The sequence below is a fragment of the Pteropus vampyrus genome, unplaced genomic scaffold (genome assembly GCF_000151845.1).
Source record: "Pteropus vampyrus isolate Shadow unplaced genomic scaffold, Pvam_2.0 Scaffold1000003794, whole genome shotgun sequence".
Lineage (NCBI taxonomy): Eukaryota > Metazoa > Chordata > Mammalia > Chiroptera > Pteropodidae > Pteropus > Pteropus vampyrus.
Window position 1 is genome coordinate 15,069 of NW_011918196.1, and position 26,795 is coordinate 41,863.

The following is a 26,795-nucleotide window of genomic DNA, read 5'->3' on the forward strand; positions in this document are numbered from 1 at the left end:
CTGAGGTTCTCATTGTGTTCGTGCATTCTGCCCCCGATTTTGTTGAGCATCCTTATAATCATTATTTTGAACTCTGTCTCTGGCAGGTTGTTGCTTCCATTTCATTTAGCTTATTTTCTGGAGTTTTCTCCTGTTGTTTCATTTGTGGCATGTTTCTTTGTTTTCTCATTTTATTAGCCTCTCTATTCATTTTCATATGTCAGGAACATTTGTTTCATCTCTCAGCCTTGGACAGATGTGGAAGGTGTCCTGTGTGGCCCCATGGCACACTATTCCTGATCCCCTATAATGAGGGATCTGGACATGATCTTTGTGTGGAATGTGTGTGATTTTCTGTTGTCGCCAAGCCTTTATTGTTGTTAGTATATTAGTGGGTGGGATTAACACTCGGGCTAATTGTGCGAATTGACTGTACCCACAGAGTACTAGTTGCTGTGTGGAGGCTGACCCCACTGAGTGAGATTTGCCTTAGCAGGCTTGTGTACTTGTTGCAAATTCCCTTTGTGTGTACAGCTAATGGGGTTAGTAAGGATTTGCTTTGTTGTGGTCTAGTGCCAGCCTCCAGATGCATTGGTTTTGTGGCCCCTTGGTGGGGCTCCCCAATAGGCCAAGATTAGCCATTGCCTTTGATTGCTCAGGGCTACCTGGTGGGAGCTACAATGTGATCCACACATGGTTGTTGCCTATGCTGAATCTATAGGTAAGTGGAAGAGACAATGCTGTAGGCAGTGGTCCAGTTATCCCCCGTTCCTGACCTTGAGGACTAATGCTCCTCAAGGCCTGACACTGCCTATCAGTTGCCCATAAGTCTCTGAAAGAAGAGCCTCTGGGTGATATGCATGTTGAGTGGTACAGGGACCCCAGGTCTATTGAGCAAATTTCCCCCTGCCACTGCTGTGTCAGTTTACATGTCAGCCCTGTCTCTGTGGCTCCCTGTAGAAGTTTCCAATTGTAGCAAGGTCAGCTGCTGCCCACCTCAGGCCTGAATGTCCCACCCCAGGGCAGGGGCAGCTACCTATCAACATATGGTAGGCACTTTTTATATTGGATGCGTCAGGAGCTCATGGAGTCAAGAGCTGTCAGGCCAATATATACCCCTGTAATCCCCCCAAGAGCTATTGTAGCTCATATAGGCAGCAGTGGTCTGTCCACAACTGTTTTCCCAAAAATGTGCTCACTGTGTTACCCAAGGTCTATTGCCTGCGCAGAATGCACAACCCCAGAGAAAAGCAGGACAAGGGAGGCTGCCTATAAATGGGCTATATGTGGAGTGGGTGAAGTGGGATCTCAGCGAGACAAGGGCAATCAAGCCAAAATAGCCTCAGTTTTGCTGCAACTTCTGTGCCTGCACATTTCCGCTGTAGTCACAGATCACAGTGAGATCGGCTGCTGTCTGGGGTGGTCCCACAGACACTCGTGATTCCCCCATGTGATATTGCAGCTCTTGCAGGCCACAGAGGTCTGCCTGCAACTGATTTCCATACAGTGCCCACCCTATGCTAGCCAAAGTTAGTTGCCTGTGTGTATTGAGAGACCCAGGGCGGGGAAATAAGGCAGTGGTGGTTGATTGTCAATGGGCTGCCTGGGGCAATTTGTGGGTTGGGTGGGGCAGGGTCTCAGGGAGACAATGGCAGTTAGATCAATACAACCTCAGTCTTGCTGCAACTTTAGTAACAGTTCGTGCTTTCCCACGAAAATCACAGATCACAGCAGGACCAATTGCTACCTGGGACTGGACCACAGATCTCCAAGATCCACTCAAGTTCGTGTTGGCAATAGTGATCTGCCTGAAAATGTCTTTGAAATGCATGCTCACAGTGCTGGCTGCTTGCTGCAAATGTTTGGAACTTAAATGGTGCAGGGCTTGGCAGCCACCCAGCAACAAAAGCCCTAGGCGATCTGAAGGTTGAGTGGGGCAGGCTGATCTCTTCAGGCCAGTGCAGCTTCTGAATTGGCAGTGTGGAAGAGATCTGCATGGGCAATCTGGCACAGTCTGTAGATTTCCGTAGGGAGGCCCGACTAAGGCACAGTGATGGCTGCCCAATGGTGGTTGCCTGTCTAACCCTCGTTCTGGCACAAGGAAATGCCATCTTTTTCCGTGTGAATCTTGCACGTCCCACCACCGGTGCCCCAGGTGAGTGTCTGCAGGTGAGGGAGCCTGTGTGTGGGCCCATTAAAGGGGCATCTAAGGTTTTAGTCTCCTTCCATTTCGCCCAGATGGCCAGAATCCCCGCTGGTTTTTATAGTCAGAGTTTTTGGAAACTCCTCTCCCTGGGGAGTCCCCAAATGAGGCTAGGACCCCTCTCTCCTTCAGGGAAGCCTCTGCAGCCTCACTCTCCCTCCTCATGATCCTCTGCCACCCATGGGTGGAGTTCCAGCAAGATTTGTGATTTTACCCCTCCTACTGGCTTCGATGTAGCTCCTTTTTTACATTAACAGACATACGTGTTATAAATAGCTGGATTTAAGATGATTCTCCACGTTGATTATTTATAATTTGGTTGTAATTTCAATGTGGACACAGGAGAAGGCGAACCCCACTTTCACCTTGTCCGCCATCTTCCTCTCAAGCCCCCAATTTGTTTATTAAAAGTTACAACTGATGTCACTTCTGAAAATTCTTCCTATATGCTCCTCTTGCTCCTGATCTCTCAGATAATCTTTGTTTCTGGGTGGCCCAAGAAAAATGAGCACGGTTTGTAATTTTTAAGGAATTTCAGCAATTCCTTGTGTCTGGACCAGTAAAAAGACAAAGGCTGCAGAACTTGCCAGCTGGCACAGGAACAAGGCTCCTACGCACAGGCAGGCCAAGGTCGTGAAAATGGATCTTCAGAGCCCTGCAGAAGTCCTATATTGCTACACTAATAGGCATTAAACTATTCAGATTCAAAGATCTCTCTGCTTTTGTTCCTGTTGTTGGGGGAAGAGACTTTCTACCTCTAAAATATCCAGATTCTAGCTATCCTGTGCAATTCAAAATTATGAATGGGAAAGACATGTGCAAACATTCAGCCTGGAGAAATAAATGTTCCCTCCATGACACAAACAAAGCTTTTCACTTCTCAAGTCCCACATTCTAAAACTTTATCTTCCCCAGACTGCCTTTTAGTCAACACTCTCAGCAGGAAGCCTGCAAGCTGGGCCTTTCTCCTTCTTTAGAACAGCTTCCAAAAACACAAATTAAACTCACCCAAGCAAAAACAGTTTTTTCATCTGAAGTCTCCCAACCTCTGATCTCTGAAACCACTCAACACACCTTCAGACACCAATGCGGAAGTCGCGACTCCTTGAAGAGTGAAAGCAGGCCAGGTGTAGATGTGGTCAAAATTCACTAACCAAACCAGAGCCTGTTGCTCATAGAGAAGATCCCTTTCAAGGAGCCAAGTGAAAATAAAAGTTAAATTTTGTGGGGAGGGAGAGGAAAGAAAAAGAGAAAATGTGGACCAAAGGGAGGGCCCCTGGAAATGACAAGGCCAGATGGGTCTGGGCCAGATAAGCCAGGACTACATTCTTAATCCTGTCTCAGTTCTGCTCTCAGAAGCTGTTCTCACAGTTCTTCAAAGTAACTCATCCTTCAGAGAACTGGGCTTACCCTGGGCAGTGCAATTTCACACACATTCACCTGATCTGGTTCCTTTATGAATGAGATGTCATGAGAAGGGGTAAAGTACCTCCTTTACGGTGAGGACTCATACTGAAGACTTGCCTGAGTCAGCAACAATGGAAGCTCTCTCCTCTCCTGTAGCTACCAGCTAAGCTAAGAGATTCTGGCTAATTTGGATCCTGTTAGGTCATGTGACAGGGAATGTCTAACCAAGTCTGAATTACTTCAGATGGTCAAATAACCTTTTGGTCACACAGTCATGCTGACTTTCAAAACCTAGATTCAATGTATCCAATATGACACTTTTCCTAAATGGGCTGGGAAGATGAAACTGCGTGAAGTGTCATTTATTGGGCAATATCATCTAATAACATTTAACATATAAGTAAGAAAACAAAAACAATCCCATTTTCAATAGCATCAAAAAGAATAACATACTTAGGAATAAATTTAACCAAGGTAGTAAAAGACCTGTACTCTGAAACCTATAAGATATTGAAGAAAGAAACTGAAGAAGATACAAAGAAGTTGAAGGTCATTCTGTGCTCATGGGTAGGAAGAATTAACATCCTCATAACGTCCATACTAACCAAACCGAACTATAGATTCAATGAAATATTTATCAAAATACCAATGGCATTTTTCACAGAACTAGAATAAATAATCCTAAAATTTATATGGAACCTTGAAAGAACCCAAATAACCAAAGCAATCTTGAGGAAGAACAAAGTTGGAGATCTCATGTTTCCTGATTTCAAGCCATATTACAAAACTGTAATCCAAACAGTATGGTACTAGCACAAAAACAGACACAGATCAATGAAGCAGAATAGAGATCTTAGAAGGAAATCCATGCTTATATGATAAATTAATCTACAACAATAGATGCAAGAATATACATACAACAGGAAAAAAAATAGTCTCTTCGAAAAATGGCGTTGGAAAAATTGGACACATACATGAAAAATAAATGAAACTAGACCACTTTCTCATATCATGTACAAAAATAAACTCATACTGAATTAAAGGCTTAGATGTAAGACCTGAAACTATAAAACTAGAAGAAAATATGGGCAGTAAATACTTTGACATTAATCTTAGCAAGATTTTTGTATTAGCAACCTATTTTTGAGATATGTCTCCTCAGGCAAAAGCAAGAAAAGCAAAAGTAAACAAATGTAAGTACATCAACTAAAAAGCTTTTACACAGCAGGCAAAACCATCGGCAAAACAATAAGGCAACATACTTATTGGGAGAAGATGTTTGCAAATGATATATCTGGTAAAAGTTTAATAACCAAAATAAATAAAGAACTCATACAGCTCAACATAAAAAACTCAAACAAACAATCCAATTTAAAAATAGTCAGAGGACCGGAATAGCCATTCTCCAAAGAAGACATACAGATGGCAAACAAACACTTGAAAAGATAGATGTTCAATTTCACTAATCATCGGTGAAATACAAAATAAAACCACAATGAAATATCACATCACATCTGTCAGAGTGGGTATTATCAAAAAGACAACAAATAAGTGTTGGTGAGGATATGGAGAAAAGGGAACCTTCATGCACTGTTGGTGGAATTGTAAACTAGTACAGCCACTAAGGAAAATATTATGGAGATTCCTCAAAAAATGAAAAATAGCCACTATACAACCCAGCAAAAATAACAACCATACAACCCAGCAATTCTACTTCTGAGTATTTATTCAAAGAAAACAAAAACACTAATTCAAAAAGATATGTGCAGCCTCTATGTTCATTGCAGTATTGTTTACAGTAGCCAAGATATGGAAGCAACTGAAGTGTCTATCAATAGATGAAAAGGTATATATCAATAGTTATATATATATAACCCAGCCATAAAGAAAAATGAAATCTTGCTATTTGTGATAACTTGAATGGGCATAAACAGTATTATGTTAAGTGAAATAAGACAGAGAAAGACAAATGTTATATGATTTCACTTATTAGTGGAACTTAAAAAAAAAAACCAGAAACGGTTATAGAAACAGAGAACAAACATAGTTGCCAGAGGGGAAGCGGGTAGCGGGATGAGTGGAAAAAGTGAAGAGGATTAAGAAGTACAAACTTCCACTAATAAAATAAGTTATAGGTTGTAATGTACAGGATAGGAAATATAGTCAGTCAAAGCATAATAACTACATACAGTGACAGATAGTTACTAGAATTATTATGGTGTTCACTTTGTAAAGTAGGTAAATGTTGAATCACTACATTGCACATCTAAAACTAATACACCATTGTATGTCAACTATAATACAAAATAAATTTAAAATACAATAATCATTTAAAAATATTAATAATAGTTGTTTCTGTTGCCTCCTATTGAGTAGAAAAGTTTCAATTTTTATTTCTTTGGATTGTTTTATTTTTTGTGTCTCTTTTGTTTTAGATAATAATACAAAAAGAAGACTCACTAAGAATATATGCATGGTAAAGTCTGGACGCCAGGCACAAGTAAGGATGAAAAGATCATATTAATTACTAGAATAGGATACTATAACACAGCTCCTCAAAAGCAACAAAGGTACATATTCACACATTAAGTATAAACCCTCTATGCATGTTCAGGGTTAAATTTATAGTTCAATATTTTATTACATTATGATATTCAATCTGCATATAGAGAATATTTTAAGGGTCGTATTTAATGGTCTAGCAATATTTATGATGGTTACATTTACTATAATGGGACTATTTATTTTGTTTTAATGCTCACTAATTTTCTACCATCTTGTGTTCTTACCTTTAGCTCATGTATTGATTAACTGAAATATGTTTGTCTAGTCGTCTCAAGATACATATGTAGTATAATGTGTGGAGTGTTATATATCAAAAGATTTTTTCCCTTGTGTGATTATGTTAAAAAATTAAGATCATATATGTTTATCAGGTTTTTTTTTTCCATTTTGAAACTATTACAAATAAAGCTGCTTTGAATATCTTCATAGAAGTCTTTGGATGAACAATTTTTTTTCTTTTGGGTAAGTACCTAGGAATATTTTAGTTGGGTCATATGACAGGTGTATGTTAAACAATATTATTTAATCTACAAAACTGTTCTCCAAAGTCTTTCTTCTATTTTGTATCCAATTAGCAGTGTATAAGAGTTCTGGTTCTCCACATCCTTGCTAATGTTTGGTATGGCTAGTCTTTTTAATTTTAGCCATTTTAATTGTGATGCTATATCCTGTGCTTTTTGATTTCCCAAATGACCAATGATGGTATTTTTTTCATGTGATTATTGACTATTTGTATATCTTTTATGAAATATCTATTAAATTTTTACATTTATTTTTTAATTAAGATTTTATCTTTTTATTATTGAGCTATAAAAGTTTTTCGTAGTCTACATACAAATTCATTGTCTGATACATGTGTTGCATGTATTTTCTCTCAGTCTAGAGCTTCCATTTTTTATTTTATCAATAGTGTATTTTGAAAGAAATTTTTTTTTTAATTTTGATGAAGTCCACAAATACAGAGTAGAGATGTTTGAGGATCAGGTGATCTATGGAGTTTTAGAACAGGTTTATCTCACAGAGGCCTAATGGGTCCCCTGAAACCTGAAAATATTCTGTGGTTATTTCCTCAGTTTCAGAAAGCATAATTAAAATACATATACTGAGCAAAGGATAGAATTCCCTCTTGCTTGGGGAGGGTCAGTATTTTGTTCCATTCGGGCATTCAACTGATTAGATGAGGCCCACCATAGTATGGTGATTCCAGTTATTATTATGCAACCAGTAAGGTTCAAAAGACCTTCAATAAACTGTGCCTTGGTTTATCATGTATAACTTATCATGTGTAACTGAGAAAGGGTCCCAGGAGTTGTGCCTGAGATTTTTTGTATCTCTCTATGTTTATCAGCTGTATCAGTTTCTTTCTCTTGCTGTACTCTACCTTGACTTACTTAAAGCCTAAATTGAGTATACTCTGTGAAGTCTCATGAATCTTTTCCGATATCTGACTCTATGTTGCATTTGCTATTTCAAAATTTATAAAAATTTATAAAAATGGAGTACAAAATGATGCTTATGACATCTTACTGATTATTTTCTTCCCTGTAGTTACACGATTTAGGAAGCCAACTCTACCATGGAAGAAATAAGATCTGTGATTGATTTTTGATTAGTGCTCCTGTAATGCACACCTTATAGCATTGTCTAGTCGGTTCCACTACAGTTATGATAGTTCTTGACAGCATAGCATTCCTCTATCATAATCAATGAATTTTGTATAAAGAGACTATTTAATAGTACTTGAGTTGCATTAAGTTTTTTTCCTTGAACTATAATTTTAGTATCCATTACATAAATAAATGACATCTATTTATTTAAAAATAAAATTTTTATTTAATCTAAGGACAAATATTTACTATGTAAATTTATCTCCAATTTGATGCTGTACGTAAGTGAACGAACATTGTGGTAAAGCATTTACTCCATAAAAGCTTAAAACACTCCCCTTTTTTAAGAATGGAAAGGATAAAAAAGTGAAAAGGAAAATATTTGAAGACTATTTCCAAATAAAATGTTCTAAATCAAACTTCCTTAAAAAGGAAGATTGTCACCACCCGATCTCTGATCTGCTTGGTCCTCACCTCATCAACAATGGGATAAAGAGCAGGAGGAATGATCACATATAAATTTGCCAGGGGATGTGAATATATTGTGGAATATTGTGGCCAAATCGATGTGTCATAAAGGAGAAAAGGGCTGGAGTAAAGAAAGCTAAGATGACACATACATGGGAACCACAGGTATTGAGAGCTTTGAGCCTGGCCTCCCAGGATAGGAGTCTGAAGACAGCATGTAGAATCTTCGCATAAGAGATAGCAATCAAAATAACATCCAAAAGTATCATAGAGATAAAGATTAATCCAAATATTATATTGACCTTTATGCTAACACAGGCCAGACGGACAATGCCCATGTGCTCGCAGTAGGTATGGGACATAATATTATGTCCACAGAATGAAAGCCTTAGAAGGAGAAATACAAGTGGAAAAACCAAAACAAAATTTTTCAAAATTTCTACTCCAGCAATAATACAAATAGTTCTGTTGTTGAGAATTGTGTTGTATCAAAGTGGGTGGCAAATGGCCACATAGCGATTAAAAGCCATGGCTATAAGCATGAATGTTTCAAAGCCCGTAAACAGGTGTATGAAGAACATTTGGGCTAAGCATCCCTCAAAGGCAATCTCACTGAGACCAAACCAGAAGATGCTCAACATTTTGGGAATGGTGGCAATTGACAAGCCCAGATCAGTGAGAGCCAGCATGGCCAATAAGTAGAACATGGGCTTGTGAAGGCTGTGCTCAGTCTGAATCACAAAGAGGATGATGACATTCCCTAGGAGGGCAATCAAGTAAACTGTACCAAATGGGAAGCCAAGCCAGAGTTGCATATTTTCCAGTCCTGGGATTCCCAACAGCAGGAAGGATGAAGGGTGAATATATGAGATATTGGCTGGAGATATACTGGCAAAGATTTCTGATGGTCACATCTACTCATTGGAAGGAATCGTTAGCTCTATACAAGGCTTCTCAGTACCTCATCAATACTGCTAATACCAAATAAAAACAACAAAAAAGATGTAATTGGTACATTTTATCTAGGAATACAGATCATGTTTTCCTTTAGACGTCTCTTCCACTCACTATCATTGATATATACGGCAAATGAAGGATGATATTCCTTAAGAAATGAATGGATATTTAGACATTGCACTAGATGTTCTAAATTAATTTTAATGAGATGTAGACCAAGCTAGTTGATACAAGATTCTATATTAGGCTCTAACTTTTTGAAATATTTAATTATAAATTGAGATAAGATCGATACCTCACTGGTAAATGATTAACATCTGTGGGCACTGACAGTATTGTAGAATTTAGAAGCATTCTTTAAAATCATTTGTTTAACTAGAAATATGAGTACAGTATATATCGCTGGGCATTTCCACTTTAACTAATGTATCTTTATTCCTGCTACTTAACATGGCCTGTCTTTTTTTCTCAACGTGCTAATAAATAACTTTCATCAAAATCTAAGCATATTATTTTGCTTCTTCTAAATTTATATGAACTTATTTTGTCATCAATGCATAAAGACATCGTCTCTGTTCTTTGAAACAGGAGTTTGCCTTACAAGGCCATTATTTCACAAAATTCAATGCAACATAATAAATCTTAGATATGAAACTATGATTTTTAGAGAAATTGACTCCAGCTTAAAGCAGTGACTGAAACTTTCAGGCTCCCCATTTATTTCCCCTATTCTTCACAGTAGACAACTTGAGTTCACTTCATTTTTAAATAATCCATGTCATTTCCAACTTTGTTTCTAAAAGGGGGATCATGGATATTATTGTTATGGTTATTATTTTCATTGTCATTGCTACTAGAAGGAAGAGAACAATTATAAACATAATAGTGTCATATTGGCATTTAATATTACTTATTTCAATTTCAGAAGAAAATTTTGGACAAATTATATCACTTGCTATTAGCATCAGCCTCATGAGAAAACCTGGACAGATTCTGGTTCCTGAATAAGTGGATTTCTTCTATGTGTGAATCACAGGTACATGTCTCCATCCTTAAAATGAACATGCTTTGTTATAGTCATCCAGCTCTCTGACCTCCTGGAATTCCTAGGGTTCTGCCCAAATGCATTGATTCACTGGACTTCTGTTTACTCTTGAGCACTTAGCCTTTTATTCAGTTTCTTAAGCTACATTGCCCTCGTAATCAGTACCCCTAGGTTTCTTGCCAATATACTCTTCTTCATTTTTTACAACCTCTTGAATATTTTACTTATATAATTGGTCTAAATCCACATTTCTAAAGAAGAGAGAACCAAAGATAAGTGTGTTCTTAATCATAATCCATAAAGAATAGCTCTTTGAAGAGGATGAAATAGTATTAATAATTGGAGACATAATCTTTTCCTAGAAGCCAAGGAAGTTGAGATGTTTCACGACATATATAATACACCTGAGATTTTAGAAAATCAAAGCAAAGAGGCATGACGCTGTGAGAAAAAAAAGATAAAATTTCTAAAAATGGAAATGTACCTGTTAGAGGGATCCTCAAGACAGATACGAGGGGAAGAAAAAGAGGAACCAGCATCACACTCCTATTAATCCCGCAAGTCTCCACCTTACATACCCATTCTCAGAGAGGTCTTCACTGAACCTAGCATATCGGCTCATAATATTCTCTCCCAGGGTCCTTTTATTCTACTACACAGTATGTCTAATTAATCAACGTCTGGGTTCTTGTTTAATGATAAGCTTCATGCAGAGTTGCAGAGGAGGCCAAGGAGTGATTTTGTTCATCATTATTTCTTTAGCACAGCATCTGGCAGATAGCTGCCAAAACATTTGTTAATGAAAGACCGAATAAGTAGGTAATTATTAATTTCAACTCTTGGTCAAAAGTCATGATGTTAGAAGAATGGGAAGAGAAATCGCACAGTGTATCTGGTGTTAAGGATGAAGAAATGAGAAGGAAAACCAGAATCCTCATAAGAGGATAATGTGAATCTATAAGGAAGATAACTCTACCAGAGGCTTTCTTCATCAAGGTGAGTTTTCCATGGACCTGTTATATAATAAAGGCAGAATATCAGGCAGACGTTGTAGGGAGAGTTTAGTAAAAGCAGGTAATCATGACAATCAGAAATGAGAAGTAAAATATGATCGATAGATTTATATATGTATAACTTATTCTCACGGAAACTCTTGATTCTTGTGCTACTCTATGGCATCTATAAAATGTCAATAAAATATTTTCATAGTGTCACATTTTCCAAAATCTGAGTTATTCAATCTTTTACAATATCAACTTGTTTTCAGCATAAAATCATTATTCACACTGTATTAGAGTGCCTAAACAAATAGAATTGTGCGAGAAGCAAAAGGATGTTGCTGAAGACCTGTGAAATCTGAGATCAAAGCCTTAGACTTCTAAGGAAATTCAGGAGGCTTCCAAGTAGGAGAGAAACAAAGTAGGACAAAAAGTATAAGGATTGCTGCAAAATAGCCTCATTTTGCATGTCACCCATCTGAAAGATCCTTATTTCCTCTACCTAGGAAGTTTTTATCCCCACATAGAACAAATAACAAAAGTTCAAGAACTGTGTTAAAACTAGAAATCGGTTCCATCGGGTGGATATTCTGCAGTGCTGGGTAAAGAGAGACCTCTCTCTTGAGGATCCCTCTAACAGGTACATTTCCATTTTTAGATCAGAATTGTTCTTCTGCCCAACACTGAGCAGGTCCAGTTCAGAAGCAACTGCTATATACCAGATAGATTTCAATACAAATAAGATCCAGCCTCCTAACCCATACCAAATAGACAGGTGGATTGCTAAACAAATAATGTTTATGATCTGGGAATATTTTTATCTACAGTTTATATATTTAATACTAAAATTGCCTGATAATACAGAAGACTAAAGATCGATTTGGGAATATTTTTATCTACAGTTTATATGCATATGCATAAATCAAAATGGAAAAATTCATTATGCTTTTAAGAAACTATATACTATTTGGAACCTGAAGATATTAAACTATTGAAGCTCTCACCATTAGTGCCAATGAAATAGAAATAGAAAATGTATTGATTTGATGTGGAGAAACATTGAGAATGCAACTTTCGGATATTAAATTAAAAAAAAATGCTGAAATAACCAGCAGCATGATAAAGTTCTATAGAATTAGTCTAAAAGAGAGAATTAGAAATAGTAAGGAAGAAGAGACAAGGGGGAGAGAGGTGGGAGAAGGCAGGGGAGTAGAGGAGAGGGAAGACAGTAGGGAGAGAGTAAAAGACAGAAGAAGAGGAGAGAGAACTTTAACAATACCTTAACAAAAGAAATTTCTTGTTTGTTTAATTTTTACTGTTTTCTCTATTATTAAAAGCAGGTATACTTGTGAAAAAAATAAAACTCTAAAATATGTAGAATTACTTGAAATTCTACCAATTAATAATAAACATGCAAATTATTTTGGTTTATCTCCTCCAAATTAATATTTATATCATACATAAAGTTAACAAGATGATTAAATCAATAGATCCAAGTCCAAACCTTCCCAATCTATATGTTGAAATATACATAGGAGCTAAGCCTGTACCCAACTCTCCAGCCTCAGGTATAACCAATATTGAAAGAATCTACAATTCCGACTAGTCACTGCTCCAAGCATGTCTCAGCTTCATTACTGTGGTTCAAGTAGAAAATTTATACTAGGATTGAAAATCCTCTCCTTGACCTGGAATGGCTGCTGGGGCTCTGTGGGATGAGAGCATGGAAGACAATTAATTCATAAATTTTCACTATAGATTATGGGCATAAAAATGTCCTTTGGGACTTTCAAGATTCTCCCTTTAGGTTCCCAACTTGCAAGAATTTCTTATTTTCTAACAATCCACTATTTCTAATTACTCTCTTGCCATCAGTCTCATAATAATAGCTGAGCCAATCTATAATTTCTCCATCTTATTACTCAGGGCTGTTATATTCTCTAATGACTGTGCCACTTTTTTCCAGCAAATATTATTTACTTGATCTAAAAGTCAGGTTAGCCATTGAACACTTATTTAATATTAAGTATGAGCTCAGATATGTTTTGCATCTGTATATCTCCTCTCACCCTGAAGTTTATAATCTAGGTGTATAGATAATACTAACCCCTTTACATAAATATGCAAATCATTAAGTTTTAAGTTATACAATGCTAACTATAGAACTACAGAAATTTAGAAAACCAGTAAGTCTCCCATGCTTTCTAACACAATTTCCTTTAGAAAGGAGTTGGAAGATGGCACAATAAAACCTGCAAAGTAAAATAGAAACAGATATTATTTGAGGACATCACAAATAAAGGTTATATACTGTGTCTAGCCTGGACAAGTATAGAATCATGGAAGACTGGCTTTCTTCTGAGAAAAGAAAAAGCAGCTCTAACAGCTGTCAGCTAACAGCTTGCCTGGCACCAACATCTTGACAATGACGATGCCCACTTAACATAAACAATTTCACAAAATATGAACATTAGACAAGGTCACTTTGTGTTCATGATGATATAGTGAAATAAAACAAGACCCTTCTATAATCATGTGTGAACAGAGACAAAAACAACAATACTGTCCCCCAAAAAGAAAAACAAAAGTTATCCTCCCAGTTAATATGAGTAACTATGGCTATTTTATCAAATAAAGCTTTAGGCCCCACTCCATTCCCCTCACTTTATAAAAGGAATTAAAACATCTAATAATAGACTTAGCCCCTTCTCTTGAAACCACCTGCTTCTAAAGATTTCCCCAGAACAAGGGCAAGTACACTGTCAAACCATTCCTCTCACAGTCTTACTGAGTTCCCTAATGTTTCATCACTGTGTGTGGTGTCCCTTGTTGTAGCAAGTAATAAATCCCACTATTGGCTAGAGGGCATTGATATTTCATACATATGACAGTGTCAGTTGGTCTACATGCTTACCAGTAATTGGTATTCTCAGAGCTATTTCTAAATCATACTGCTTCGTTGCGGTCTTATTTTGCCTTCCTCTCAAGTCAAATGATGCTGAGGAATTTTTTATGTGTTTATTTACCATCCATATCATTTTCTTTAGTGAAGTGCCTGTTCAAATCATTTGCCCATTTTTTAAAATTGAGTCATTTTCTTATTATTGAGTTTTAAGAATTCTTTATATATCCTAGATACAAGTCTTTTTTCACATATGTGCTTTGCAAATATTTTCTCCTAGTCTATGATTTGTCTTTTTCTTTCCTAGTATCTTTTGAAGAGCAGAAATTCTTGTTTCTTAGTGAAGTCCAATTTATCTTTTTAGAATAGTGTTTTTGTGTCATAGCTAAGAAAACTTTGCATTAGCCAAAGTCACAAAGATTTTCTTTTATGTTGTCTAAAAATTTTGTGCTTTTAGATGTTACCTTTAAAATTTATGTTATTTCTTGAGATTATGTTAAAATATAACAACGTTCTAGAAAAAATGCATAAAACACAAAATTTAGGGTTAATAAATTTTAACAAAGTGCCAACATCAAACAGATCAAAAAACAGAATATTACTAGTAATTCAGAAACCATCTCATATCAGTTTCCAGTTACTACTACCCACAAAAAATAATCACAATCCTCACTTTTAACACCATAAACTGTGTTTGCCTACAAGGAAGCAAAGAATTAGCAGCAGACCTGAAACCATTTTTTCCTCTCCTCCTGGGTAGCCTTGGAAAAACAATGACTCTTGTTAATTGTCCTTGTGAACATGATAATGACTAGACATCCTGGTAAGGATAAATCACTGGTATTGGTTGATGTCAATCTGATTTGACAAGTTAGCTCTTGTGTTATCACTCCTGTTTTGAACTTAAAGTATATATATAATATTTTTCTATCTGGCTCATTTGTTATTTATATTTATAGTTTGTTCATTCTCATTGCTGCATAGTATTTCACTGTTTAAATACAGCACACTTTCTTTACAAATTTTAGTATTCATGTACATTTGAGCTGTATCAATTATGGATTGTTACATATAGTGCTTCTGTGATCATTAATGTACGTATCTTCCGGTGAATTTTTTCAATGCTTTTGTTGGATATATTCCTAGGAGCAGAATTTTGGAGTCATAAGATATGCATGTGACTAGCTTTCTGAGATATTCACAATTTTCTAAAGTGATTTTACCAATTTATTGTATGTATGAGGATCTTGTTGCTCCAAATATTTACTGTTACCTAACATTTCTAATTTTATCCATTCTGGTCAAAATCCATTCTGATCAGTATATAAAATTGTTTAGTGATTTTAAAACCTATCCCCCTTATGACTAAGAAAGTAGAGCATCTTTCCATGTTAATTAGAAATTTAAAATCCTCCTTCGTGAAATCTTTGTACAAGTTCTTTGTTATTTTCCTATATGGTTGTATTATATTTTCTTATCGACTTATAGGAATCCTCTATATATTCTGTGATACAGGTCACTTGGTTTGTCTATATTTGATGAAAGATGTTCTTAATTACATTATACTCTGGCTAATCAATATATTTCCAATATTGTTAGCATTTCTAAAATATGTATCTTATTTTAGAATCTTTCCCTACTAAAAAGTTATAGTCTCTTTTTTCCCGAAGTTTCATTGTTTTTCCTTTTAATTGTACATTTACAATTTATTTGGGAAGGATTTTCTGTATGATGTGGTAGAAAAATCTTCAAGATTCATTACTTTTTCATATGGCTCTCCAATTGACTCAACATCTTTCATTGAAATATCTTTTGTTACTGTACTGCAGTATCTTTTGTTACTGTACTGCAATGTTTTCTCTGTCATAATTCAGATAAACATATATCTGTGGTTCTATTTCAGGACTCTCTATTAAGTTTCATTGGACTGGTTTTTTTCCTATAGTTGCACCAAAACCACACACTCCCAATTACTATAGGTTTATTACAGGTCTTTGCTATAGCTTTAGAACAGGTCTTGTTTTCTGGCAGTGTAAGTATTCAAACTTTGTTCTTTAAGAAAAACTTGCCTATTCTTGGTTAAAATATATCTATATCTATAGATATATTTGGGCAGTTTCCCATGCATGAGTATAATATCATTCCAGATAGTCTAGATTATGCTGAGATACCATCCATCCCTTTCCAAATTTTAGTGTATTAAAATATCAAAAGTTTAATTCTGGTTTATACTACATAAGTGATACAGTTTTGAGGGTTGGGGAGAACTCTATCATAGTCACTCAGCATGTATTCTGATAAAGGCACCAGAATTTTATGACATGGCATCTTAACAAAATTCTTCAGGGTACACAAGAGCAGGGAAGAAGAAAATGGAGAAGCACATAATCACTCTTAAATGTTTCCTCTCAGAACTGACACCCATTAGACTACTTCTACAAATATTTTGTCATAGAAAGTCTCATGGCCAAGTCTAACTGCAAGAGGTTGGGCACAAAGAATCCTCCATGTTCCTGAAAGAAAAAGAAAACTGATAATGTCAATAAATACCTGTAATGTCTAACTTAAGTGTGCCAAGCAAATATTTTTATTTTTCATCCTCTGATTATTAAAAAACTTATTTGGAAGCTGTATATTCTTCCTCAAGTCTTTAGGAATTTTTTTCTTGTTGTGATTGTTTTATCCAAAAGCCCAAGTTTCTGTAGATAATGTTATTAATTTTTACATTTAGCTATATCTGAATATAATTTATTTTTGTTTGTGAATGTACCAATAGATAAATTCCTTTGTTGTCTGTTTGGATGACTAAAGCTTTCTTATCTTATCTAGTCAGAAGGCTTTGAATACACAGACTAGCTAGCTTAATTAACTTGATGTCTGTTTATTAGAGTTTTGGACTATTGGATTTTCTAAATACAAAAAAAAAATTAACTGTGGTATATGAATTTTTTTAAACAATTGTGATATATAAATATCTATGCCATCATATATTCAGCATTTTTGCTAGAATTAAGTACATTTAGAAGGCAATATCTAAATTTTTAAATTTAGAATTTCTGTACTCATAAACTGATGAAAAACCAGAAGTTTTAACTGAAGTAAAACAGACAACATATGTCTGGCAGACTTTCTTAAATGAAGTTTCAAATAACACCTCTTTTATGAACTAGGTCAATATTTTCCATATGATTATTTTAGAAAGTGAAACAAAGTCAAATATATTCCTGGTTTTATGTGGCTATCTTCAATAAATTGGTCCAATATTTGGAATATTTAGTGAATATTATTACAAAGTTTATCAAAAGCCCCTCCCAAATATAAATTCTTTGTAATCATATAACATAATGTTCTTTGCCTTAATACCCTAACTCTCCCACCATGGGTTTCTTAAGACATAGGATTCTGTCTTTTTATCTATCACCAAACAGTCACATATAATTAGTGCATGAAGAAGTTCATAAGTATTTACTTAATGAATGGATCTTTCATAAATATAAACCTTTATTCTCTGCTCTCTTTATTTTATTTCTAAATGTATTCCTTCTTCTATTTTGAAAATCTTGATCTTAATTTGTTATGGAGAATTTTCTGATCCACATTTTACTCATATGAAAATGCAAATATTAAGAGTAACCACATCAAAGAATTCACATAAGAAATAGATGTGTTAATATAAGTAAATTATTTAGAATAGTAAATACTGAGTTAAATAATTTCATTGTTACTTTTTCAAGAATCTTGTCATCAAAATTATCTACAATTTCTAAACCAATTTTCTTATGCTGCTTTTATATTTCCTCTGGTGATTCAGAAACTGGTCCCATTTTTAAGTTACCCTACTTATTAATCTACTTCCTACTAATAGTTGGATTTTCAGATGAATTATTTAACAACCCTAAGTATCAAATTTTCATCTGAAAACTTGTGACTATAGTAAATATTTAATAAGGCTATTTTGATTATAAAACAATATAAATATTAGTACTTTGTAAAATATACAAACCTTATGAATTATAATATTATCATTAGTACATTCATTGTTATCCTTAAACTCAAAGGATCATGGAGAATGATAAGAAGATAATTACTGTTTATATTCACCTTTGCTCCCTTACTCTTATCTTTCTTGACAATAACCCCCTTCTAATGAGCAGTATGAAGAAAATATGAACTGTAAGATGTTCTACTACCAATGTTTAACCATCTTTAAAATAAAAAATCCTCAAAACTTTCTCCCTAATCTGTTTGGTCCTAACTCCATAGATTACAGGATTGAAGGCTGGTGGAACAACCACATATAGGTTGGCTAAGAGAATGTGGACATATCGGGGGATGTTATGGCCAAAACGATGTGTCAAGAAAGAAAAAAATGCTGGTGTGAAAAAGGCTAAGATAACACCAATGTGGGAGCCACACGTGTTGAGGGCTTTGAACCGGGCTTCCCAGGAGGGTAGGAGAAAGACTGCATAGAGGATCCTGAAATAGGAGAGAATAATAAGAAGCACATCCAATAATAAGAGAGAAATGTTGCCAAGGCCAAACATAATATTCATTTTGATGCTGGCACAAGCCAGGCGGGCAATGCCCATATGCTCACAGTAGGTATGAGGAATGATATGATGCCCACAGAAGGGCAGTCTCAGGAGAAGAAACACCAGTGGGGCCACCATGTACAGGCTCCGCAGAATAGCGATGCCGGCAATAATGCTGATGATTTTGCTGGTGAGGATCATGGTATACCGAAGAGGTTTACAAATGGCAATGTAGCGGTCAAAGGCCATGGCCACCAACACGATGCTCTCCATAGCAGTGAAGAAGTGAATGAAGAACATCTGGGAAAGACAGCTCTCAAAAGATATATTCCTGAGGCCGAACCAGAAGATGCCTAGCATTTTGGGGATGGTGGCAGTGGACAAGCCCAGGTCGATGGAGTCCAACATGGCCAGGAAGTAGTACATGGGCTCATGGAGAATATCCTCAGTCTGGATCACAAACAGGACAGCAGCATTCCCCAGGAGTGCAACAAGATACAGAAAGAAAAAAGGGAATCCAATCCAGACATGCGCACCTTCTAGTCCTGGGATGCCCAGCAAAATGAATGAAGAAGGATGAAAGTGGGTGTTGTTAGGCATGGGCATTCTTTCTGTCACAGTTAGCTGTTGTGCATGTAAGAGACAATTACTGACCTCCCACTAGTGATTCCTGTTCATCTTATCTCTTTGTCCAGACTCCAGATAAAACAGAAAAGAACATTTTAATCTTCATTTGTTTCTATTTGGAAAGAAGGTTAAATAATGATTTTCATCAGTCAGACTGTTTGATACTTCAAAATTCTAAGGGACTAAATTTAAAATGTTCTGATCAAAAAATGATAATCATGTGATATGATAGGCCTGATAGCTAGCTAAAGTTACGGCAGTAATTATACTATAATATATAAATGTATCAAGTCAACATGTACACCTTGAATTTATACAATATTATATCTCAATTATAATATCAATTATATCTCAATTCTTATAAAAAAGAAAGATTAAATACAGTCCTCACGTTCTTCTAGCCTCTCCCGGGTATCATATGGCAATAAGACTGGCATTACCCTGCTGCCACTTACCCTATTAAAGAGACTAATACAAAAAAGAGAAGACAGAATAATATCCTCCACATAATGGAAATCCAGACTCTGGAGTATAGCCAGAAATAAATGGAAAAAAAAAATAAATTCCAGAGTCTGTGTCTCTGAGAATGTTTCACATATTTTTGCTTAATGTGCAACAATATTTCTTAGGTATTTGTAATCTGAACTATTCCTCTATTAGGGAATTTAAAACCCCCAAAATATAGAGTGCATATTCTCAAGTGCATGCTCATTTGTGTATGCGTGCATGTGTATTTATGCATTTTTATGTGTGTCTGTGAATGCTAGATGATCTGGTTCTTAGAACAAAAAAACAATTTTTGCTTATTCATATGCATGAAAAAAAGTCTGCCACATAAAAGTTCTTAATTTTTAAAAGTTAATAAATAGAGGACTTGATTAAAAAGAGACAGTGCAGCAAGCAATTTCAATGTCACATTTTGGAAAATAAACACCTTAATTCATGTCATAATTTGTTTCTGAAAAAATAACCCATTACATTTAGAAAATAGATAATGACAAGGAGAGATACTTGACAAAGTATTTTACAGTTATGTTGAAACATAGATTAAGAGATTATTTTAATATAGATAAGCCTATCATTTAGAGAATGCATAGTTAACACAGCCAAATAAATAAATAAATAATTGTCCAGATATAGGTCAGCTAAGGAAGAAGAGACTAAATATTCTGAGCTAGGTAACTTTCATATGTATCTTTGCCTTATATTCGTGTGGAAAGAGTAGAAGCATTTAGGATATCCTAAAATTTAGTTTCTACAAAGATTCTATCCTAGCTCTTATATCTTTATGGATATCTTATTTATAGTAACAGTAAAAAAGGAATTATTAAGTGATTTTGTATAATAGCACTCATCCAGAAAATGTGGGAGTTCTGAACTTACTTATAGTAATTAAAAATTTGAAGCAAACAAGGGAGAAATTCATTCCTGTAAATTTTGGGGGAGAAAATGAGTTAAACAGAAAATGTGGAACTGATTGAATGTAATGTTTATAATTATGCAGAAAGATCTGATTCAAATTTAGGAATACTTGGATGTTTAGAGGCATACATCAAAGATAAATGCATATAAAAGTAAGTACATCATACTTTGAACCCATGTCAAGGCAAATGCCTTGCTACCTGTGCCCATTTGAAACCTATGAAGAGTAGCAGAAATGAGAGATAATTTTATAATTTGAGAAATTCTCTGTGTGTGCGCATGTGTGTGTGCATGTGTGTGTGCATGTGTGTGTCTGTGTGTGTGTGTGTAGTATATGTCTCTGAGTGTGTGTGTGTAAACTTGGACTGCTAAGGTTGGAGAGGAGACAGCTGAAGGTCTCAACTTTGTAATGTGAAACTATCAAAGATAGTTTTCTGTCTTTCATTAGTGGAGAATATGTACAAGGTAAGTGGAGATGTGATTCCTCTATGTACCAGCATTCATTTGTCAATTTGAATATAATTTTTAATAAAACTGGTCACATCCCCCAAGAAGATCATGAGTAGTAAGGGAGATAAAATTCCAAAGATGAAATTTAAAAATTGTATTGCAAGTGATATAATGTACACTTTCTTTCTCATTTTTGCTTAATCTTGCAGTCTTGTGGTTTTTCTGCCCACACTTTCTCAGATGATTTATCGCCCTATGCCTAGGTTTTATTTTCACAAATGTATATCCTTCAGGGCCATGCTTTATGATTTATTTATTCATGAATTCATTAATTCAAAAGCATTTTTTGATCACTTTTTCTATACCTGACACAGTCCTATCTAATAGAGAGAGCTAGTCCTTTTCCTCTTCTTACTCACATTTGTGAGCCTATCTACAGGGTCAGAAACAATAACTAAATTGATACAGAATACATTGGTGCATCTCCTTCCACATCAGCTTTTATCCTTTAGTTTTGCAGGTGAGATTTTTTGCATGGTCATAGGTATAAGCACAAGTAGGTAAAAGTGTAGCTTCAAGAGGTTATGAATATGAGTGTACATTCTTTCTTCATCTTGTCTTCCTTGCTTTTACTTTTCTTCCATCTCTCCATACTATCTTGGAAAAAGCAATTTCCCCTCTCTTTTGCTGTTTTTCACAGCCTAACCAGGATGACTTACCTTGGTCTCTAAATCTCTAAGAAACTCCCTTGGCATCTTCTTGGGGGGCATGCCTCTTATTATCCTGAATAGAAGGTATTTATATTTTTCTTACAACCCACTTCTCTTGGGATAGGCAATAATAGTATCTTAAAGATACGTTCCCAGAGAACTGTCATTATGTGACCTATGTGGAAGCTCCAGGGAAATTCCTTCTCACAGGTAAACCTTTATTTGACATGACTCAAAACTCCTTCACTGTGAACAGCCTTTTCCCTGAGCTATAGTCAAAACAATGAGTAGAAATTAAAACATTGCATCTTCCTAAAACAGGAAAATAGTTGGGGATAACAAAAGACTGACCAAAAAACTTAAAAGGAAAACTTGGGAAATGAATTGACCATACAGAGTTTTTCAAAGCTCTGAATATTCCTAAGCTAGAAAGCCACACACACGTATGTGACTATGCACATGCCCAGTAAAGACCTGAGAAGTTCCTAATCTGTACCCTCTGGCTCACTGTGAGGAAATAATACTAAAGTACAGAATGTGGCTCATTCTACTAGAAAGAATCTGGTGAATTCAAAAAGTCATTTCACATGCGTGCGTAAACACGCACACACACAGTAGGGTTTTGTTATGGTGTAGAATGTACATATTTTTAATAATAAAACTACAGAGAAATGTCCCTATGAATATAGATTAAAAATTCTCAGCAAAATACTAGCAAATCAACAACATAGCATATCAAAAAGAATTATACACCATGAACAAGTGTTATTAATCCTAGGTAAACAAGGTTGTTTAGACATAAGAGAATCAATACACAACATTAGTTAAATGAAGGAAGTTGGTCCAAAAAGAACATTTGACAAAATCTAGCACCTTTTCATGATAAAAACACTCAACAAACTAGGAATATAAGAAAATTGTATTCTCTTCCTCAACGTGGTAAAGACATTTATGGGAAAAATATAATTTATATTATACCCAATGGTGAAAGTCTGTACATTTAAGGCTTATATAATCTTATTACCCAATGTCATCCAATAAATTTAATTTTAAAAAGATGTACAAAAGGCCAAGGTACCCATGAAAAAAATACTTACTATCATTAGTTATTAAAGAAATGTAAATCGAAAACCCAATGAGATACCACTTGGCATCCACTAGGATGGCTCTAATCGAAAATAATGGAAAATAACAAGTATTAGAGAGGACGTGGAGAAATGAGAGCCCTTATATGTAGGTGTTGGAGCCACTGTGAAAAACACTTCCCCAAAAAGTTATGTGTAGAATTACCAAATGTCTCCAAAATTCCACTTTTGGTATATATACCTAAAAGAATTAAAAACAGGTGTTTGAACAAATCTTGTACAAGAATATTTACAGCAGCATTATTGACAATAGCCAAAGTATAGGAACAACCCAATATCAAAAATGGTATATCCATATAATGGATTATTGTTCAGTGCTAAAAATAAATGAAATACTGATCTATGCTACAACAATGATTCAACTTAAAACCGTGTTAAATGAAAGAAGCTGGGCTCTAAAGGCCACATGTATATGATCCATTTTTATGAAATATCCAGATTAGATCCATAGAGAAAATTCACGGAAGCGGAAATCGGATGATCGGTCCCCGGGGCTAGAGTAGGGAAGAGTGAGCCGCGATGCTTACTGGGTGCAGGGGTTCCGTGTGGAGTGGCGTGAAAATGTTATGGAACTAGATTGTGGTGACAGTTGCATGACATTGTGACTGTACTAAGGGCCACTGGATTTTAAATTTCACGTTGCCTCACTGTCTTTGGAATGTTCATGCTTATGTAACTTCCCCATGTCAATTTTAATACATGCACATTGGGAATTTCCTCATGTTAAAAAATGGTTAAATGGTAAATTTTATGTTATGTATATCTTACTACAATGGGAAAAAAAGTTGCTAGTTATGTAAATCCTCAACAGAGCCCAAAGGGTTAATCCAAGCAATTCACAGACTAAAAGAGAGAAGAATGAGAGAGAAAGGAGGAGAGAATAAGATAAAATGTGACCTGTCATAATATTATGTGAAACAAGAACTGAAAATTGACCAAGTAGCAGGCAGCAAAGTTCACTGAGATTCCCCTAGAGCTTCTCTTCAGCTGGTGGGATGACCAATGGGAATTTCTATTCATTTAATTTCATGCCTTAGACTATCTGTCACCTGGAGACTTCATTACAAATTCTCCCCAAACACATACACGGGAAGACGTTTTGTTAATGCCTCTTAGGGTGCATTGAGGCTCTGTTATAAACACCTTATATATATATATGTAAAATTTCGATAACTGAATTCACAGTTGCCACATTACTCCCTAAGACTGAACACAAGGAACTTGGTAAGAGCTTGTGATCACAGAGTCTGTGCAATGTGTGTTTAAGATTGTAATTTGGATTCAGGGAAATTGAGTTAAGACCTAGAGTATCGGGGTAGGGAGTAAAATGGCACAGATCAGTGGTCTGGGGCGAGACAGCAGGAGGACTGAGATGGGAAGAAGTTGGAGACAATGTATCTGCTGGGCGCTTAGAATATTTCACATATATAACCTCATTTATCCCACCCATAACAATATGAGGTAGTGCTATGCTTATTTCTAGATGAAAGTGAAACATAAAACATAATGTAACTGACCTAAGGTCACAGGACCAGTAAGAACAGAATCAGGATTCCCTTCTATACCACAATGCAAGTAATATAAAATACCATATGCTATTGTTTCTTTTTCCTACACATATTGCTTGATAGTGAGTGAGACACCAAGTGAAAAAAAAAGCCATAGTAGGTAAATAAGGATAAGATAATGAGCTTGAACCCTCTTATACTTAGATTGATTACACACATACACCGATAAAAAAAATTATACAATATGGAGATCAGTTGCTGGTCTCTCTCCATGCTTAATATTTCAAAGGGATTAATCTGAATTCAAAATTGATTATTGGGAGATCTGAATTTATGATTGATGCCATGGCCCAAGATCAGGCATAAGATGAAACCATAGCTACAGCAATAGTAAAAAATATATTTGTAGCTAAATGAATATAGATGTGTAGTAAAGAACTAGCCATTGCCCAGAGGGAGATCTTGGTCATGCTCTTGGCTTGCTAGGTAGTTTGTATAGTCTAGATCCCTTATTCTTCCCCACCCCTTATTTTTTTCTCCTTCCTTTCACTACTTCCACTGTCAATTTTGTAAAGTCTAGTTTCAAACTAATTTCACATTTTGATTTTACTGCTTATTAGCTTTGCAAGAAATGGAAAGTTAATTAACTTACCAAAACCTTTCCCTTCCATAAACCAGATACCAGCAGAACTTGTGCCATAGAATTGTGGGGAGAACTAAATGAGATAATATATGCAAATGAAGATAAGAATGATGTCTGAAAAATAATGGGTACCCAATTAATGATAGCTATTATTATTGTAGTGCTTATTATTAATATTAATTACCTTATCTCCTAATATTTGTTTCTTGAGGAAGAGCAAAATTAGTGTATTTACTTGGAACCCATAATTTTAAGAGAGACAGAGTGTTGGTTTCTATAGTGCAGATGAGGAGTGATATTGGGATTATTTATGGAGAGTGAAAAGGGAAAAGAATCAAAGGCCTTTAGAAGAAATTATTTCCAGTATCAATGCTTTTATGGGAATGTTTTTATTTAAATTTTATAGATCTCAGTTAATGGTGGATGAATTCTTCAATGGGGACCAGCAACAACTTTTAAAAATCATGCTACCATGACTCTGCAGAAGAATATCTTCTCCCAATGGCACTGAGTCTCACCCTTCATCATTCCTGTTGCTGAGAATTCCAGGGTTGGAAGTCGCACAAGTGTGGCTTGGCTTTCCCTTCTGTGTAGTGTATCTGATAGCTCTAGTTGGAAATGTCATCATTCTGTTTGTGATCTGGGTCGATCATAGCCTTCACCAACCCATGTTCTACTTTCTGGCTCTACTACTACCATCCCCAAGATGTTGGGTATCTTTTGGTTCAGTGCTTTGAGTGCTGTGTTTCTCAAGTCTTTTTTATACACTTTTTTACAGTCATGGAGAGTATTATACTTCTTATTGTACTTCTTGCCATGGGTTTTGATCGCTATGTGGCGATTTGCAACCCCCTCAGATACAACATGATCCTCACTGACAGAGTCATTGGTGTGATTGCTGCGGTGGTAGTTCTAAGAAGCTTATGCATGATTGTGCCCATAGTTTTTCTCCTCCTGAGGCTGCCTTACTGTGGACATAGAATCATCCCTCATACCTATTGTGAGCACATGGGAGTGGCACGTCTGGCTTGTGCCAGTATTAGTGCCAATGTCTACTATGGTCTTGGGAATATTTCTATTTTGTTTCTGGATGTGCTTGTTATCATTATCTCCTATGCTAGGATCTTATACACTGTCTTCCACCTCCCTTCCCAAGATGCCCGTTTGAAGGCTCTAAATACCTGTAGCTCCCATATCTGTGTCATCTTTGCCTTCTTTGGTCCAGCTCTCTTCTCCGTCCTCACGCATCGCTTTGGTCATGGCATCCCCCAGTATATCCACATCCTCTTAGCTAATCTCTACGTAGTCATCCCCCCTGCCCTCAATCCAGTCGTTTACGGGATCAGGACCAAGCAGATCCAGGAGCGAGTACAGAGTCTTTTTGTTAAAAAAAGATTGAATGAGAGGTAATTCGTTTCATTTATGAAGGAATAAAGTCTGATTATGCTGAAATATGATCAAATTAATAAGGAATTTTTTTAGAAAAATTAATTGTGAATTATTTATATATAATATGTTATATATAATATTAGTATATTTATATACTATATATTATATCTATAATATAAATATGAGATAATATATATGTATATATATATAAAGAGAAACAGACAGAGAGAGAGAGAAA

General features: G+C 35.6%; 2 protein-coding genes and 1 pseudogene across 2 annotated transcripts; 1 reads left to right on the forward strand and 2 right to left on the reverse strand.

The window, feature by feature from the left end:
* Window positions 1-8,175: 8,175 nt before the first annotated feature.
* LOC105311403 (olfactory receptor 52E8-like) lies at window positions 8,176-10,843 on the reverse strand. Its single transcript, XM_023527085.1, is given in 3 exon segments — window positions 8,176-8,291; window positions 8,294-9,130; window positions 10,810-10,843. Coding segments are annotated over 3 exon segments (987 nt in total).
* A 7,484-nt stretch (window positions 10,844-18,327) lies between these two features.
* LOC105311404 (olfactory receptor 52E8) lies at window positions 18,328-19,306 on the reverse strand. Its single transcript, XM_011387383.1, has one exon. It carries the CDS (start codon window positions 19,267-19,269, stop codon window positions 18,328-18,330), a length of 942 nt encoding a protein of 313 aa, XP_011385685.1. The 5' UTR covers window positions 19,270-19,306.
* A 280-nt stretch (window positions 19,307-19,586) lies between these two features.
* Window positions 19,587-26,574, forward strand: LOC105311405 (annotated as a pseudogene).
* Window positions 26,575-26,795: the final 221 nt, after the last annotated feature.